We start from the raw sequence: 15,319 nt of genomic DNA, 5'->3' as shown, positions 1-15,319 counted from the left end.
CACAACCGATATAGGGGATAAAATTATAATCAAATCTCTAATCAATTAAAATGAAATAAAAAGAATTGAAATAGAATGAAGTGAAATATAGTATGTAGTTTTTCTTAAGAAATCAAAATTCAACTAATCATTTAACATAATATCAAATATCATATGTAATAAAAATGACTTATTATCAAATTTTCAGTATATGTTAAGCAATTAAAAAAATTTAATTGAGGATTTTCACTCTATTATTGTGGTATCTCAATTCATTGATATTATAAACCTAATTTTCAATCCATCCTGATATATAAATATAATCCATTTCCTATCAGTTTCAGTTGCAGTCCTCTCACAGTGTCTTGCTTTGTGATTGAGTGACACACACACACACACACACACACACAGAGAGAGAGAGAGAGAGAGAGAGAGAGAGAGAGAGTATGTGGCCCTTCAGCAAGAAAGGACCTTCTGGGTTCTCTTCATCTTCCACAGCTGAACAAGTCACTCAAGGAATCGATGGCACTGGCCTCACTGCCGTTGTCACAGGTCCCCACTATTTCAGTTAACTTGGAATTTTTTTTCTTATGATCTTCCTCAATATTTCCCAATTGGGTATCTCCCCATGCAAACAAAATCGTTTTTTTTTTTCAATATATGAATATTAAGGAATTAGATGATACCCACTAGAGATGAAGTACTAGTAGAGTGTATGATTCAAATTTCAGATCTTTTTGTCCATGCGGTTCTATCAATAATTGTCTGAACGAATTAAAGCGGCTTTTTCTATAGCTAGGAAGAAAAGTTTCTGACCCTTAATACTTGTTCATCTTGTCAGTGAGTTTGTAAGGATGATTGATACACGTTTTGATTGCTCTATGTTGCATAAAGTTATTGGGAAGTAGCACCATGTAGCTTTGAATCAGATCTATACAGGCTCAAACCTTGAAGGCGAAGCGATGTTCTTTTTGTAGTTGACCCTATGTGATTTAGCCCAAGAATATTGTATCCCTAGAAGTCAGTCAATCATGCAACAAACCGTAGACTTTGACCGGGCATAGCTTGTGCATCACTGCGCGATTAGTAGGAGTGAATGAGTGATCTCTAGTTAAAGCAGAAATCAATGTTAATGTCAAGATGTCAAAGTTTGCAGACATTCTATTTGCATGATCAGGATTTATTTGCTTAATTATTTGTTTGTATTCTGCTTGATTATATATGCTTGCCACATTGAATTCTTGCAACTGGCTGTATGATAAATAGTTCTTGAAGTGTAACCTTTTGTTAACAGGAGCATCCAGCGGTATCGGCACTGAGACTACACGTGTTCTTGCTAAGCGTGGTGTCCATGTGATTATGGGCGTGAGAAATACAGCTGCTGGTAAAGATGTCAAAGAAACAATACTTAAGGAGAATCCCTCTGCTAAAGTTGATGCCATGGAGTTGGATCTCAGTTCAATGGAGTCTGTCAAGAAGTTTGCATCAGAGTATAAATCCTCTGGTCTTCCATTGAACATTTTGATGTAAGGAAAAGGAGATGACATGGGTCACATTATCAATTTTATTTTCACTATTTTATCCCTTGGCTTTTAGTAAAGTTGTTAGTTGGTTATTCTCTCTTATTGTGTGTGTCTATGTTCCAAATGAGCTCTCATGAAACACAGGAGTAGTAATGTTTTCTGATTTGTTTGTTTATTTGTATTGTAAGAAACAATGCTGGAATTATGGCATGCCCTTTCATGCTATCCAAAGACAACCATGAACTGCAGTTTGCCACAAATCACTTAGGTGCGTGATAAATGTTGCTATTTTATTCCTTGGTCCAATGAACTGAGTGTTATTGATCGTGATATTACTTCAATTTACTCATATTTTATGACATGAGTTGTTTCTCAATTTTCTGGAGAAGGGGGGGGGGGATTTTGTGTGTGTGTGTGTGTGTGTTTTGGGGGGGGGGGGGGGGTGACACAAAATCTTTGTGCAACATTTGTCTCAACTCAACCTAGGTAATTGGATGATATTTTGTATAAATCATCAACGGATTATTTTATGCTCTTTAAATACATAGAGAGAGGAGATAAAATCCTTCTGTTTTAATTTATTATGATTCCACAGGTCATTTTCTGTTGACAAACCTTTTGTTGGATACTATGAAGAAAACATCTCGTGAAAGTAAGAAAGAAGGAAGAATTGTTATTGTCTCCTCAGAAGCTCACCGATTTGCATATTCGGAAGGAATCCGTTTTGACAAAATTAATGACCAATCAAGGTAATATGTCCAATATTCAAACCACAAGTTAAGCAGGATTTTTTTTTTTCCTTTTTTTTTCTATTGAGAGAGAAAGAGAAGAATTATGCTGGAAACTTCAATTTTCTTATTATAGGCTATCAGCTATGATATTGGTTTTATTATAAAATTATATTACTCTATATGAAATTTGTGATTATGATATGTATTTTGGGGTGCTCAGATTTCCTGGGATTATTAGAGAAGATGCAAGATTGAAGTCTCTGTAAAATAACCTGCTGACAGGATTTTGATGCACATTTTTTGTTTTAGACAACTAGACATATTCTTCTGCACATCTTTGTTGCCTATAAAACCCTTCATGTGTCTTCACCCAACAGCTTAAACTTTTGGATAGTTGGTTCATGACATGGTATCAGGGTCTCTATGACTAAGTGGTCTAGAGTACGATCTTTGTTGCCTCATTATTCTAATAAAAAGTTAACAATGGAGACAAAGGAGACGTGTTATGCATATGTGATTATGTTGGCTTCCTTGTTTACAGCTAAAACAATTGGCTCACCCAGTTGCATGAATGATTAAGCATGGAAATGTGGTTCCTGTAATATATGTCAACTGGAGAAGTGTTACGCAATACGCATATTTAATTATGTTTGCTTGCTTCCTTGTGTACAGTTACAACAACTGGCGTGCATATGGGCAGTCAAAGCTTGCTAACATTTTACATGCCAATGAACTTACAAAACATCTCAAGGTGTGCTGACTTCTCTAAAGTGGTGTAATTTACAAGTTATCTAGTGAAATAGTTAACTAGCAGAGTTTTCTTATACCATAATATAGCATTTGTGCTTGCCATTGAAGGACACTATAAGTTGCAACTACTATCTCTTGTTTATCTTAACATATGGCCAATTAATAAGAAACAGTTAACTAACATTTGTGTTTTCAATTGATCTCTCTGCACTACACACTTATTAGCCCCTTTAATCTTGCTAGTAGTACAAAAACAAAAAGTTGCTTCATTGTCTCAATTATCTATATATTGGAACACACTGTATTTGTGGAGAAGATGAGGTCTGATTGGTGTATAGAATTTTTTTTTTAATGTTAGTCGTCAGTTTCATCTGGGTTTTTAGCCCTCTCAATTCTAGTTTCTGAAAAAATGCTCAAATTTTACCCCCCTTCGGGTGCCCAGAGTATGCATCTTTGTTTCCTTTCTTTCCCATTCTTTCCCCCCCATCTGGTGGCTTTCTTTCTCTTTGTTTTGGGTGTAAAGAATAAAGATGGCCTTTGGTTTGTCCATGTTAGTCTTTGATAATTGATATATAATATTACTTGTTGCATCTTAATCAGGAAGACGGGGTGGATATTACTGCAAACTCTCTTCATCCAGGAACAATTACCACCAATCTTTTCCGTTATAATAGTGCAGTGAATGGTAATTACCTCTTGTCCTATTCATATGAATTCATGTTCTGCCTAGGGATCACCTAAGTCATGGGAGGTATATTAAATAATGTATTCTGCAGTATCCGTCATTATGTGGAGGGTATCTTGTTTATTTCATTTTAATTGTCTTCTAAAACTTTTGGTGGATTTCACAATGCAATAAGCGCCAATTCATAAATAGATCAAGGGAGTGGGGGATAAAAGAAAAAAGAATTCTATAAATCCCTATAAAAGTTATCCCCGCCCTCTTTTTTCTTGATTTTTGTTGGCCTGTTATGTCAAAGGTCCATAAAAAAAACCTGCTGTTTTTACATTCTTTTATGCGTTATATATCCTTCTGTATTTAGTACTTGAATATTGTTTAGAAACCAACCCCTGTAGTCGATATCAGGTTGATCCTTCTGAATATTGAGTACAGTCTACAGACATGTTGAATAGCATCAATGTTTTATGCATTACTTCCCTTGATCACACGAAGAAGGCCTTTGTAATGTATAGCATTTAATTGGTACATCTACTCATGTCTATAGTTTTTTTCTTTCTCATGCAAATAATGATTGTAGCTAAGTTTTATGGTTAGGTTTCTGTTTGAATAATGCAGGTATAATTAATGTGGTTGGAAGAATGGTGATGAAAAATGTCCAGCAGGTAATTTTAATCAGTGTGACCTATGATTATAATTAGAGTTTTCAGGGACATGATGATGTTATTTTGGTTATTATTCTGGTGCCCCTTTTTGGATTATGAATACTAATGCCCCTGAGTTGTCAATCAATTATTGGTTGTTAGTTTATTTAATTCTGGTGCCCCTCTTTAGGAAGGCATGATTTTGGTCCATATAGTTTCAATTGCTCAAATTAAGTCTCTTGGCTTTTAAAATTGAACAAATTTGATCCATACGTTAACTTGTCACTCAAAAATAAATGGAGAAAATTGACATATATAACAATTTTTTATGTCGAAAGTGACTAAATCATTTCAAATTGTCATTCACGTAAAAAAATGGTGATTCACATTAACTTTGTTAATTATTAGATGACAAATTAACATCTCGACCAAATTTGTTCAATTTTGAAAGTAGAGGGACTTAATTTGAGACCAAAATCACCACACATTTTTGAAACTATAGGGACTAAAAGTGTAATTAAGCCTTTGTACTTAAAAATATTATTTTGGGCAGATATTTAATTACAACAAGCATAACCTAGTAGAGATTTCAGACGTTCCTTATAGTGACTATGGGGTTCTTCTGACCTTGCATCCTTTCCTTGCCTTAATACAGGGAGCGGCTACGACATGCTATGTAGCATTGCATCCAGAGGTGAAGGGAGTTAGTGGCAAGTATTTTTCAGACAGTAATGTGTCCAAAACAACCCCACATGGGACTGACGCTGATTTAGCCAAGAAACTCTGGGATTTCAGCATGAATTTGATCAAGTAGAATGCCCAAAAGTTAATGGAGATGATGGCATCCATAGTATATGAAAAGCATCAATCCATTCTAGTAATCATATATTACAGCAACTTATTTTGGATTATGTGATTATTTATAATACATAGTCAAATAATATTGTGAGAATCTTTCCTCTGTAACCAAAAAAAATATATTGTGAGAATACTCTTGCTTGCCTTTGGAATATCCCTCAGCACAAGTATCTCATACACACAAGATTCTCTAATATTGGAAACTGATAATAAGGAAAGTAAGGAATAATGTAAACTGCATAACTATATAAGTGCTTCTTTGGTGACATGCTCTCTTCTTGTTTTTTCTGCCCAAAACTGAAAAAGGAGGTGTCTAGTTATCAACTTCATATTGAGAAACAAATGGACCATAGCTAGATATATTGGAAACCATACTGAGTGCATCCTGCGCGTGTGCAGCTGTTCATATTGAGCAACCAGCACAGGAGGAGCAGCCTGTGGAATGTAAATTCAATTGGTAATGTTAATAACATCATACTAGAAATTTAAAAATCCGGTTAATTTTTTTTTTTAATTTCTGGTATAATGATTTCGCAATTCCAGAAATATAGATTTATGGATTGAAAAATTAACGTGAAAACATTATACTGAATTCTAAATACCGGGTTTTAGAAACTCCGGTAGTTATTTGTCACCAATTCCGGAGAATTCAGTTTACGAACTATATTATGCAAAAATGTGTACAGAAAATAAGAATCAAGAAGTCATTTCTTGATTTTCACTACCAAATTCTTGTTTCCGGTTCGCAAAAAAAGAAAATGCGTTCCGGATTTCAATTTCCGGAACATGGTTTAACCAAGAAAATGCGTTCCGGATTTCAATTTCCGGAACATGGTTTAACCAGAGGTAGTCTGGGAAATTACTACATTAGCAAGTGGTGTAACTTGGGGTGAGTGAGGATGGGGTATTTATAAATTCCCCACCAGATTTGTTCCATAGTCGTGTATAACCCAATGAGAGGATCACAAAAATGATTTCAGTTGAATAATAATGTACAGAACATGTCCAGTAGTCGAGTCAATAAACAATGACAATAATGCATAAGAGCTCGAAATTAAACATGAGATGCATAAAGGCATAATCACAATACAATTTCCCATCTTTTCTGTACATCAATGTCTTACCTCCCAAAAAAATAGTCTACAAGTTTGTATCAATTTAACTCTTGTTTTTTGGCATCTATATGGTGTTCCAAAAGATGCGTGTCATTGCATGAACTCTGTCATTTCTACTATCTAAAATATGCTACATACAAGAAGTTCATCATTGCCAACAAGTGAGCATTTGCTTGAGTTGATAACTTGATCTGCACAAACAGAGGTCAAAAAGTTTCATGCAGTGGCATTGTTTAGCACTTCAAAAGCAAGGTTTGAGCCACACAAGCCCGATCTTGAAGCCATGCAAATGCACTTCTGTGCCCCATGCTGGAGGATTCTCGGATGCAATTTTATTTACACAGATTCTCTTGTGCTTTGGCTCCTTATTGTATAATTATATCCTTGCAAATATAACAATGAATAGATCTGAGTAATCAAAAGGCATTCTGAGAAACTTCTAGAGTTGCTCAGATAAGTGGCCTTGGAAATTCTTGGATGTCATAAACCATTTGGCCGGTGGAGCAAAGACGATCTAGGACTTAGATCAAGGGATGGATTAATCTTAACATGTTCCCCTAGCAGCTGCCGGCCGACACGACTGGCCAAGACTGACTGAAAATCATACGGCTCTGAATGAGGAGGTCTAGCAAGCTGCTTACCCAGAATATCATTTTCACTGGAAGCAAGTTCTGATGTGATGTGAGACCCCATTTGCATTCCTCGAAAAATGTCAACATTTGAGTCATGATGAGGTGATCCATTAATGTAGACACCATTCAAGGACTTAGGGATGCTTCCAAGACCCTCTTGAAAATAAACTGGCTGTTTTAAGTTATTACTAAATGGTATGGCACCGCTGCCACCAGTAAGAGGCGTGGAAGCACCAGAAGCGGTCCGAGGGCTAGATATAGGAGAAGGAGACAGTCTACCGTTCATGTGCTGTGGTGATCTTGACGTCAAAAGTGGGCTTCCAATGGGAGAGACAGGGCAAGATATATTCCTTGAAATGTGGATTTCACTGGAGAATAATGACACAATTTCAAATTAGCATTTGCAATGCCGGCAGCCTAGCTGGCATGTTTCTGTGTGTGTGTGTGTGTGTGTGTGAGAGAGAGAGAGAGAGAGAGACCTTTCATGAGGATAACTTCTCAAAACCCTAGAAGAATGAACGGAGAGTTTATCTGAATCCAAGGCAGATAGATTTCTTCCTGGTCCAATGCCCTGAAAATTGATCAAAGATGCAAGAAATTATTATAAGAGGAAATAGATTAAGAAATCACCGGAAAACAACTACATAGATTAATCCATTGGTGCAAGAAAGATTTGCTATGGTCTCAGATTTGGAAGCTAGTTCATTTGTATACTTTGCTCCAGCATAAAATTTAACCTGACCTGATGGAAAAAGTAGTCAATTTATAAACCCTAGAACCTTTATACTGTCCAGTCTTTCCCATCAGCATCATTCATAGTCAATTTATAAACCCTAGAACCTTTATACTGTCCCGTCTTCCCCTTCGGCATCATTCATGTTTGATACAAGGACAATTTCCACGATAACAAACATTGAAAAGGGGATGAGATTATAGATCATGCAAATACCCCGATATTCCAGACTGATAGATTAAAATATTATACATTCATGTATTTCCAAGAGTATGAATAGCCTACACAGTATACACACCAAGAATATTAATCAACCAAGTGAAATGTGAGAGCATGAAGAAGAAAAAATTCCATCAGTCATTTATTATGAAGCAGAGCAGATTGCCAAAGCAATGTGACAATTTGATACAAAACCAACATGGCATGAAAGAAAACAAACTACACTCCAATGATAATGTGGATATATCACACAAATAAAATTAGTTTTAGACAGTGTTAGAAATAGCTTATGTACCAGATTTTTTGTTCCCTGCATAGTCCCGGTAACAGGGTCTGAAGCTTCAGGAACCAGAATAGACCTCTCCAAAGGTGCAGCACATTTCACGAAAGGGTGGTCCAATAATTCACTAGCTGAAGGGCGGTCACGTGGATTACGTTGTAGACATTTTCTAACAAAATCTTTTCCTTCATTTGAGAGATGATCTGGAATAGTTGGGAGTTCCTTGCTATTACCAATCTTGAACATGGCAGCAACCTTTTAAAGTAATGTGGAAATACATCAAGCCATAAGAAAACATAATTTATATGGTGGTCATGTTTTTGCTACAAGAAATATCATCAGTCCTATGTAAATTTAAAATATTTACAATCGATATGTGTGTGTATATATGTATAGGGGATGTATCTAGTGAGAAAGCACTTTCTATATGAGAGTGAGAGGGATAAATCTTGACCATACAAACCAAACATGGATGTTCAAGATTAAAATTTATTTAATGGTCACATGACTTTTGAAAATTTACATGATTTCATGTTTAAATCTTAACCATTTATGGTGGAACCTAATGGTCAAGATTTATCTCTTGCATTCTCATAAAAAAATGTCCTCTCATTTGATACATTCCCTATAGTCACACACACACACACACACAAAAAGGATACAATAAATAAGTATATAAAACTCAGATACATAAATTACTAACCCCTTCATACTGAAACCAAGGAGGCTTAGTTGTAGCCATTTCCAAAACCGTGCATCCAAGACTCCATATATCCACAGCAAGGCTGCATCCATTAGAGTTCTTTATAATCTGAATCATCAGAAAGCAAAGATACTGAGTCACAAAACTAAGATGCAATTAAAATATAAAGAACAGGACCTAAAAAAAATTTAGAACCTCAGGAGCCATCCAATAAGGGCTTCCTTTGAATGACAATGGACCCGATTGCCCTGTTATCTGCAAATTACATAAGGTATAAGTAGGGAAAACAGGATAAATCATAGAGTTGCAATTAATTAAATCATTTAAGAATTTGAAAATCGAGAAAGCATATGCAACCTCAAGTGACAATTATACCGGAAAACAAAATATAGTCCATTCAATACAACCAGAAGAACTCAATGTCTTCATTAATGTTGTATGGATTATGATACATAATGTCCAGTCGTCTATGAAGTTGGAGTTTCACATGTTAATAGGTAAGAGCAGGGCTAGTTGAATTTTTTTTACAATATGGAATGTGGTCTACAGGTAAATCATATCATCACCATTACAAAAGGTTAGTACTTAGTAGTTCCATACAGGAGATTCAGAAGAGGTTCGTGCCTTCTTGGGAATAATATTGCTTTCCATTTAGTACTTGTGTTTATTAAACATCCGATTTTAATATTAACTTGAATTTCTTCTTACACCCTTTTTTTCATTTCTGATCATTTCTCTTTGCACACTAAGAAAAGAGTTCCATGTTTGCATCATTTTATAACAATTTTAACTATACATTTGCTACCAAGAAGCCAGAATCATGAATATTTCTCAGAATGAACAACTAATTTTTTTATTAAAAAATTAAGAAACTGAAGGTGAAGTACAGCTAGGGTTGGATACAAAGTCTGCCAAAACAATGGGGGAAAAACTGGATACATAATAAGAAACATTAAAAAATACAAGCACCAGCAAGGGTTTCCAGTCTAAGCAAATAGGAAATAGCAACTCTTGATTAGTGAATTATTGAATTTTTAACCAGATTCATAATTTCGCTAAGCATTAGAAAATAATTTTCATAGCAACTAGCAAACAAAAAACTCATTTTGCTTATATGCAGACATTATGGATACGGGATCATCATTATCCCTAAACTTACATGTTTTGCCATGCCAAAGTCTGCCAACTTGACTTTACCATTCGGATCTACTAGTATATTTGCTCCTTTAATGTCCCTTTTCAATTAAAAGCAATTTCAGAGATACACATATCGAAAGTTCAAAAAAAAGAAATCATAGTTTGGCAGCAGAAAAAGCTAGAGCATTGAAATTATTAATGACTTAGTTCACCTGTGGAGAGTATTTTTAGCATGTAAATAAGCAAGGCCGGACAATATTTGTTGAGTATAACTACGAATAGCTAGTTCACCAAATTGCCCATATTCTTGAAGAAGTTTATGTATGGAGCCTCCAGATACATACTCAAGATATATGTAAAGCTTGTCATCTACCTGTTCAAGGGATGATTCAGAAGCTTCTATAAGTAGACTAGAAAAACATATTGCTGAGAAATTTCTAGTTTCTACTACTATGTCGGTACTTCTTAGGTAAACCACAAGCAACTAATGCTATTGTAACTAGATAATCATGCATTTATTTGAAATGGACAGCCAGTCTAGAATGAAACCTGAAACAAATCACTCACAGGCAGTAAATATAAATTTCAGAATTAGAATGCTGACTTTTCTTCCCAGAATGAGTTTTGGAAATGGAAATGAAGGAGAGAGCTTACTGTTTCAGAACCATGATACTGCACAATATTTGGATGCCTTAAACGGCTTAATAAATGGATTTCCTGCAAGTAATTTTGAGGTTAGATTTTCAAAGCTGTGTTAAATTTAAAACAGGACTAGAGACTATAATGCTGTACGCCTGTACCTAAAAAATATGAAATTACATACCTGCATTAATTGCTTAGCACTTTCCGCAGACTTGGCATCATCTGAAAACAGAGTGACCTCCTTCATTGCACACATTTCACCACTCTCACTAAAAGTAAAAAATTTAAACCAAATAATATAAGATGCAAATATCGAAATGATGAAAAAAGGGATTCATAGTGAAATTAAGAACATTTTAACTAAAGTACATACCTATTGAAGCCAAGATAGACATGTCCAAATGTGCCCCTGCCAAGCAGTTTTCCTTTTTTCCAACGTGACCCAGGGCTCATTGGATTATCTGTTCTAGCTGGACTTCTTGGCATAGACGGAGATGTTGCTGCAGAATTAGAATGAGAGAACGGTGAGGAATTGGTAACTGATAAAGGAGGAAGGGGCAAACGATGACTCTGTTGTTTTCCATCATCAATCCGTCCAGTCTGTGATTCAGTGGGTGTTGTTCCCCCAGCTCTAGGATGAATAGGTGTGACAGCTCCACTCTGAATTCTAGAGCTTGGACCAGGGCTTGTCATTCTGGGACTAGGTACTGGAGAATACTCAGGGCTACCCCTGCTAGGTTGCCAAAATAAGGGTCCTGACATGTCCCCTCCCATTGAATTATGCCCAGAATTGTGACCAGATCCTGGACTAGAGCAATGCCCCGACCCAGCTAAGTTGACCTCTTGATATGGCTTCCCAGCCCAAAACGCAGAGTTCAACACCTGATCTGTGCCAAATGCCCTCAATGGACTTCTTGATGGACTTGACAAGGAACTGTCAGGAGCACTATAGAAGGTACCATGAGGAGGAACCTGAAGATTTGGAACATGGTTGCGTAAAGGCCTCCGTCTTGGTGAAGTAGAAGAAACATGATTACTTAGAATGTTAGTCGAGTCTTTTACTTCTCTTGAATTCAGTTGGGAAACAGCAGACGATTGATCCTTGAGCATCAAGCTTCAAAAAAAGGGCAACTTTTGAGTAAAGTAGAAGATATATTTATCTCTAATACAATCAATCACAAATAACCAAGACATGCATATGTAACAACATGCACAATCTGGAAGCATGGTTTGAGGAAGCTACCCGGAAGGACTGCCAGCAGCAGTTTTAGTTCCAGTATCAGAGTCAGGTGCGAGAGGACTACGATTGCGTGACTCTACTGGCTCATCACTATCAGCGGAGCAATCGCTAAAGACTGAAGCATTGACCATATCTCCCTCCAAATCTCCAGGGTTAGGTTTCCAACGTATGCATCCAGGTGCTGGAAGCGGAAGAAACAATGATGGCTTGGAGCCCTTTTCCGGTCTTGACTTTGATGATATGCTAATTTCGGAATCTACTCGGCCTACATTTGAAGGGTGGAGACCAGGAAGTGGAAGTGGCTGAGAAAGAGGCCTTGCAGCAAAACTTTGACACCTTCCCACTCTGGAAGGTGAAGTAGATCTTGACTCAGTCGGAGAACGATCCCCCTTCTCAGAAATTGTGTCATTGCAATGTCTACGAGATCCTCCATATATAATACTTAGTTTACCTTCAGATAGACTTCTAAATTTTCGCTGCAATGTGTCAATAAAACTTTCCTTACTTGCTTTCTTCTTGGTTTCTTTTGATGATGATTTTACCCCCCATGAAGGCATATTTGTACTTTATATATTGAGAAGTGGCTAACAAGTTTCTCAAAAGGATCTTGATAATAGTTTGAAAAACCTATCATTTGACATCCGTAGACGGAGTTATAAAAGCGACGATCCAGCCATAAACCTTCAAAAATAGTATATTCACAAATTCTGAACTTTAGCGTGAGAGGAATCAGTTATTGAAAATTACTCTGAAAAGACCTGCATCAGAGAAAAAAGGTGTACATTCAATCAGTAAAAGATGCATATTCCGTCCAAAATCTACACTGCAATACTGCATGCATATATATCGACTCTTAAATCAGTAAGCCTATCATAAGACTGTCACTCTGTCAGTGATAAACTCCAGAAAGTTGTTCTAGTAGAAGAAGCTAACAATTGAATGATTTCAAAGAGACAGCATAAACATGATCAAACATGACTAGTAATAAACTAAGTATTCTAATTTAAACAACTCCACTTCATCAGCTATTCAATACTTGTTCCCCACTCTCCAAGCTCAAATCTCAAATTCTCAATAAGGTATATCAATCACTAGCAAGACTTTAACACCAACCTCTAACCATACTACTAGGTACAAATTGGTGCAACATGACATCCATTGCTTACACATGTCCCCTATGTAGATTGTAAAATTCTGAAAACTTGGATAACTTCAACAACAGGATCATTCAATACTTTCCATCAGCTCAAATTTCCTTATTTTCCAACTTCAAAGCAAAATTTACACATCCTAACTCCAAAGTCTAACCAGAAGGTGGCATGAAACCAAATAGAATTCCAGATCATCAAAACAACATAAACCCAGCTGGCAATCAAAATTTGTGTAATTCAATACCTAGATTCCCACATACCCAGAAAAATATTAGAATAAAAATTCAAATTTTCAAATTCACTTTCTCTAACTCCACCAAACTTCACAGGATCCCAAGCTAAACTACCAACTCATTACTAAAAACAACCAAACCAAAACACAGATCCACTAACATGTAATTGAGCAAGAAAAGCAGCGAAATCAACAAAAAAGCTCATCATGCAATGAAATCAAGCAAAAGGGTATCCAAAAATGGTAGAAAGTCGGAAACTTACTTCAATTAATCAACTCCGTTGATCTGAACTGACCCCGACTGTGAAATTTTCAGCTCAAATCTGAATGAAAATCTCTCATGAAACGTTCGTAGGTCCGCAAGAAAGAGCTGAAGGACCCGAAATGCGAGGAAAGAGATGAACTTGGTAGTGATTTGTGCTGGAAATATTCGCAATTGAAAGTCAGTGAAAGAGATCGCGTACAGAAGGAAAGAGAGAGAGAGTGAAGAAGGGGTCTCTGTCTTAACGAGTGTTGATTCTTATCAATAAAAAATAATTAAATTATTATAAATAATAATTGCTAATTATATACCACATTGAATTGATTGAACACTTCTAAATTATTGGAAGGACCCTTCACATATATATATAGTTAGTTTGTTTTAATTATTTTTAATAAACTTAATATTTTTAAGCTAATGATCCGACAAATTGTCTTGCCGAGATGATTGTGAGCTGAGTGTTTTTTCTCAATTCGCGTTCACGGTTCTTGAAGATTCGATCACCTGATCGGGTTATCCTGTTAATCCTCCGGATACTCTAAGGGTGTAGTTTTGCTTGTTTTATTTTTCTCGATGCATCAAAAATAAATCAGGTTCTTATTTTTTTAAGAAAAAAAACATGTTCTTATTTTTTCTTAGAAAAGAAAACGACAAGAATTTTTTTTATTTTTTTATGTTTTTTAAGAATAATAAGTTTTCAATTTTTGAAAGGAATCAAAATATGTAATATAGTCTCACCCAAAAAAGAATGTTATATTCACCTTCCATTCCATGGATTTGGCTTTTGGATTTGATTCCTTCAAAGTTCAAGCCATGGTATCAACTAGAATAGGTGGTAGTGGTGGTGATAGTTGGCATGGTTGGTGATATTTTAAAGTAACATTAAGCAGTTTTCAACAACAAAGATGATGATGCTTTATGATTTGAGCTGCTATCATACATACATAGTACTAGTATTAAAATGTTTCGGCAAGCGTGAAACGATCTTTAGATTTATTATAATATTCTCTAAGGTATATATATAAATTAAAGTGAGACTTAGTATAATACACACTTAGTTTGACTTTGAAATGGTTTTACAATTAATTATTACTATAAGATAGTGTCTTAAATCGAAGGTAAAGTAATGAATATGTAACAGTACGTACATTTATAAAGCCATCCAAATTCCAAAACATATGAAATATCATAAAAAGATGTTCACCAAAGAATATACAAACTATAAGATATTGGCAAAAAAAAACGACGTGGTAGTTATACCCTTAAATACCATGAAAGACGTTCACCAAAAAAATCTATATATATATATATATGAAAATAATGTTTCCTTCTAGAAGCCTATGCCACATGGCACCCCCAAATTCTTCCAATTTCCCTCCAAGAAAAAAAAACCATTCTACATTTTTGTCACAACATATAATAATAACTCACCCTATTTATTATGGTCTTATTTAATTCAAAATTATATTTTCAGTTTTTTATGTAACCATTACCTATGAAATCATAATATAATATATATATATATATAAATACGGTTTTCTTCTAGAAGGCATATGACACTTGGCACCCCCAAATTCATCCACTTTCCCTCCAAGAAAAAAAACCATTCTACATTTTTGTCACAACATACAATAATAGCTTACCCTATTTATTATCGTCTTATTTAATTCAAAATTATATTTTCAGTTTTTTATGTAACCATTACCTATGAAATCATAATTGGAAGTTGAAAATATTGCAAAAATAATTGAAAATTACATATTTAATTAATTATTAATTTTACATTAAACAATGCACTTGAAGATATTG

General features: G+C 35.3%; 2 protein-coding genes across 3 annotated transcripts; one reads left to right on the top strand and one right to left on the bottom strand.

Annotated features, from left to right (window-relative positions):
- The first annotated feature begins 315 nt into the window (after positions 1–315).
- Positions 316–5,430, top strand: LOC130717989 (short-chain dehydrogenase TIC 32, chloroplastic). Of its 2 annotated transcripts, none has more exons than XM_057568415.1 (8): positions 316–531; positions 1,274–1,505; positions 1,691–1,770; positions 2,098–2,251; positions 2,906–2,984; positions 3,584–3,668; positions 4,281–4,327; positions 4,962–5,430. In XM_057568415.1, exons 1-8 carry the CDS (start codon positions 426–428, stop codon positions 5,118–5,120), a joined length of 942 nt encoding a protein of 313 aa, XP_057424398.1. In that variant the 5' UTR covers positions 316–425; the 3' UTR covers positions 5,121–5,430. The 2 variants fall into 2 exon arrangements, with proteins under 2 accessions (XP_057424398.1, XP_057424397.1); XM_057568414.1 differs by having other exon boundaries at positions 4,260–4,327.
- A 788-nt stretch (positions 5,431–6,218) lies between these two features.
- Positions 6,219–13,753, bottom strand: LOC130716954 (mitogen-activated protein kinase kinase kinase YODA-like). Its single transcript, XM_057567020.1, has 12 exons — positions 13,512–13,753; positions 11,869–12,623; positions 10,999–11,739; positions 10,807–10,894; positions 10,638–10,700; positions 10,196–10,356; positions 10,006–10,081; positions 9,042–9,101; positions 8,847–8,954; positions 8,159–8,398; positions 7,391–7,482; positions 6,219–7,279 (listed from the first exon to the last, which is right to left on the bottom strand). The coding sequence occupies exons 2-12, from the start codon at positions 12,420–12,422 to the stop codon at positions 6,760–6,762; spliced, it is 2,703 nt and encodes a 900-aa protein (XP_057423003.1). The 5' UTR covers positions 12,423–12,623; positions 13,512–13,753; the 3' UTR covers positions 6,219–6,759.
- Positions 13,754–15,319: the final 1,566 nt, after the last annotated feature.

Source organism: Lotus japonicus, chromosome 5 (genome assembly GCF_012489685.1).
Source record: "Lotus japonicus ecotype B-129 chromosome 5, LjGifu_v1.2".
NCBI lineage: Eukaryota > Viridiplantae > Streptophyta > Magnoliopsida > Fabales > Fabaceae > Lotus > Lotus japonicus.
The sequence above is the reverse complement of the archived record's forward strand: the minus strand, read 5'-3'. Positions and strand labels throughout refer to the sequence as shown.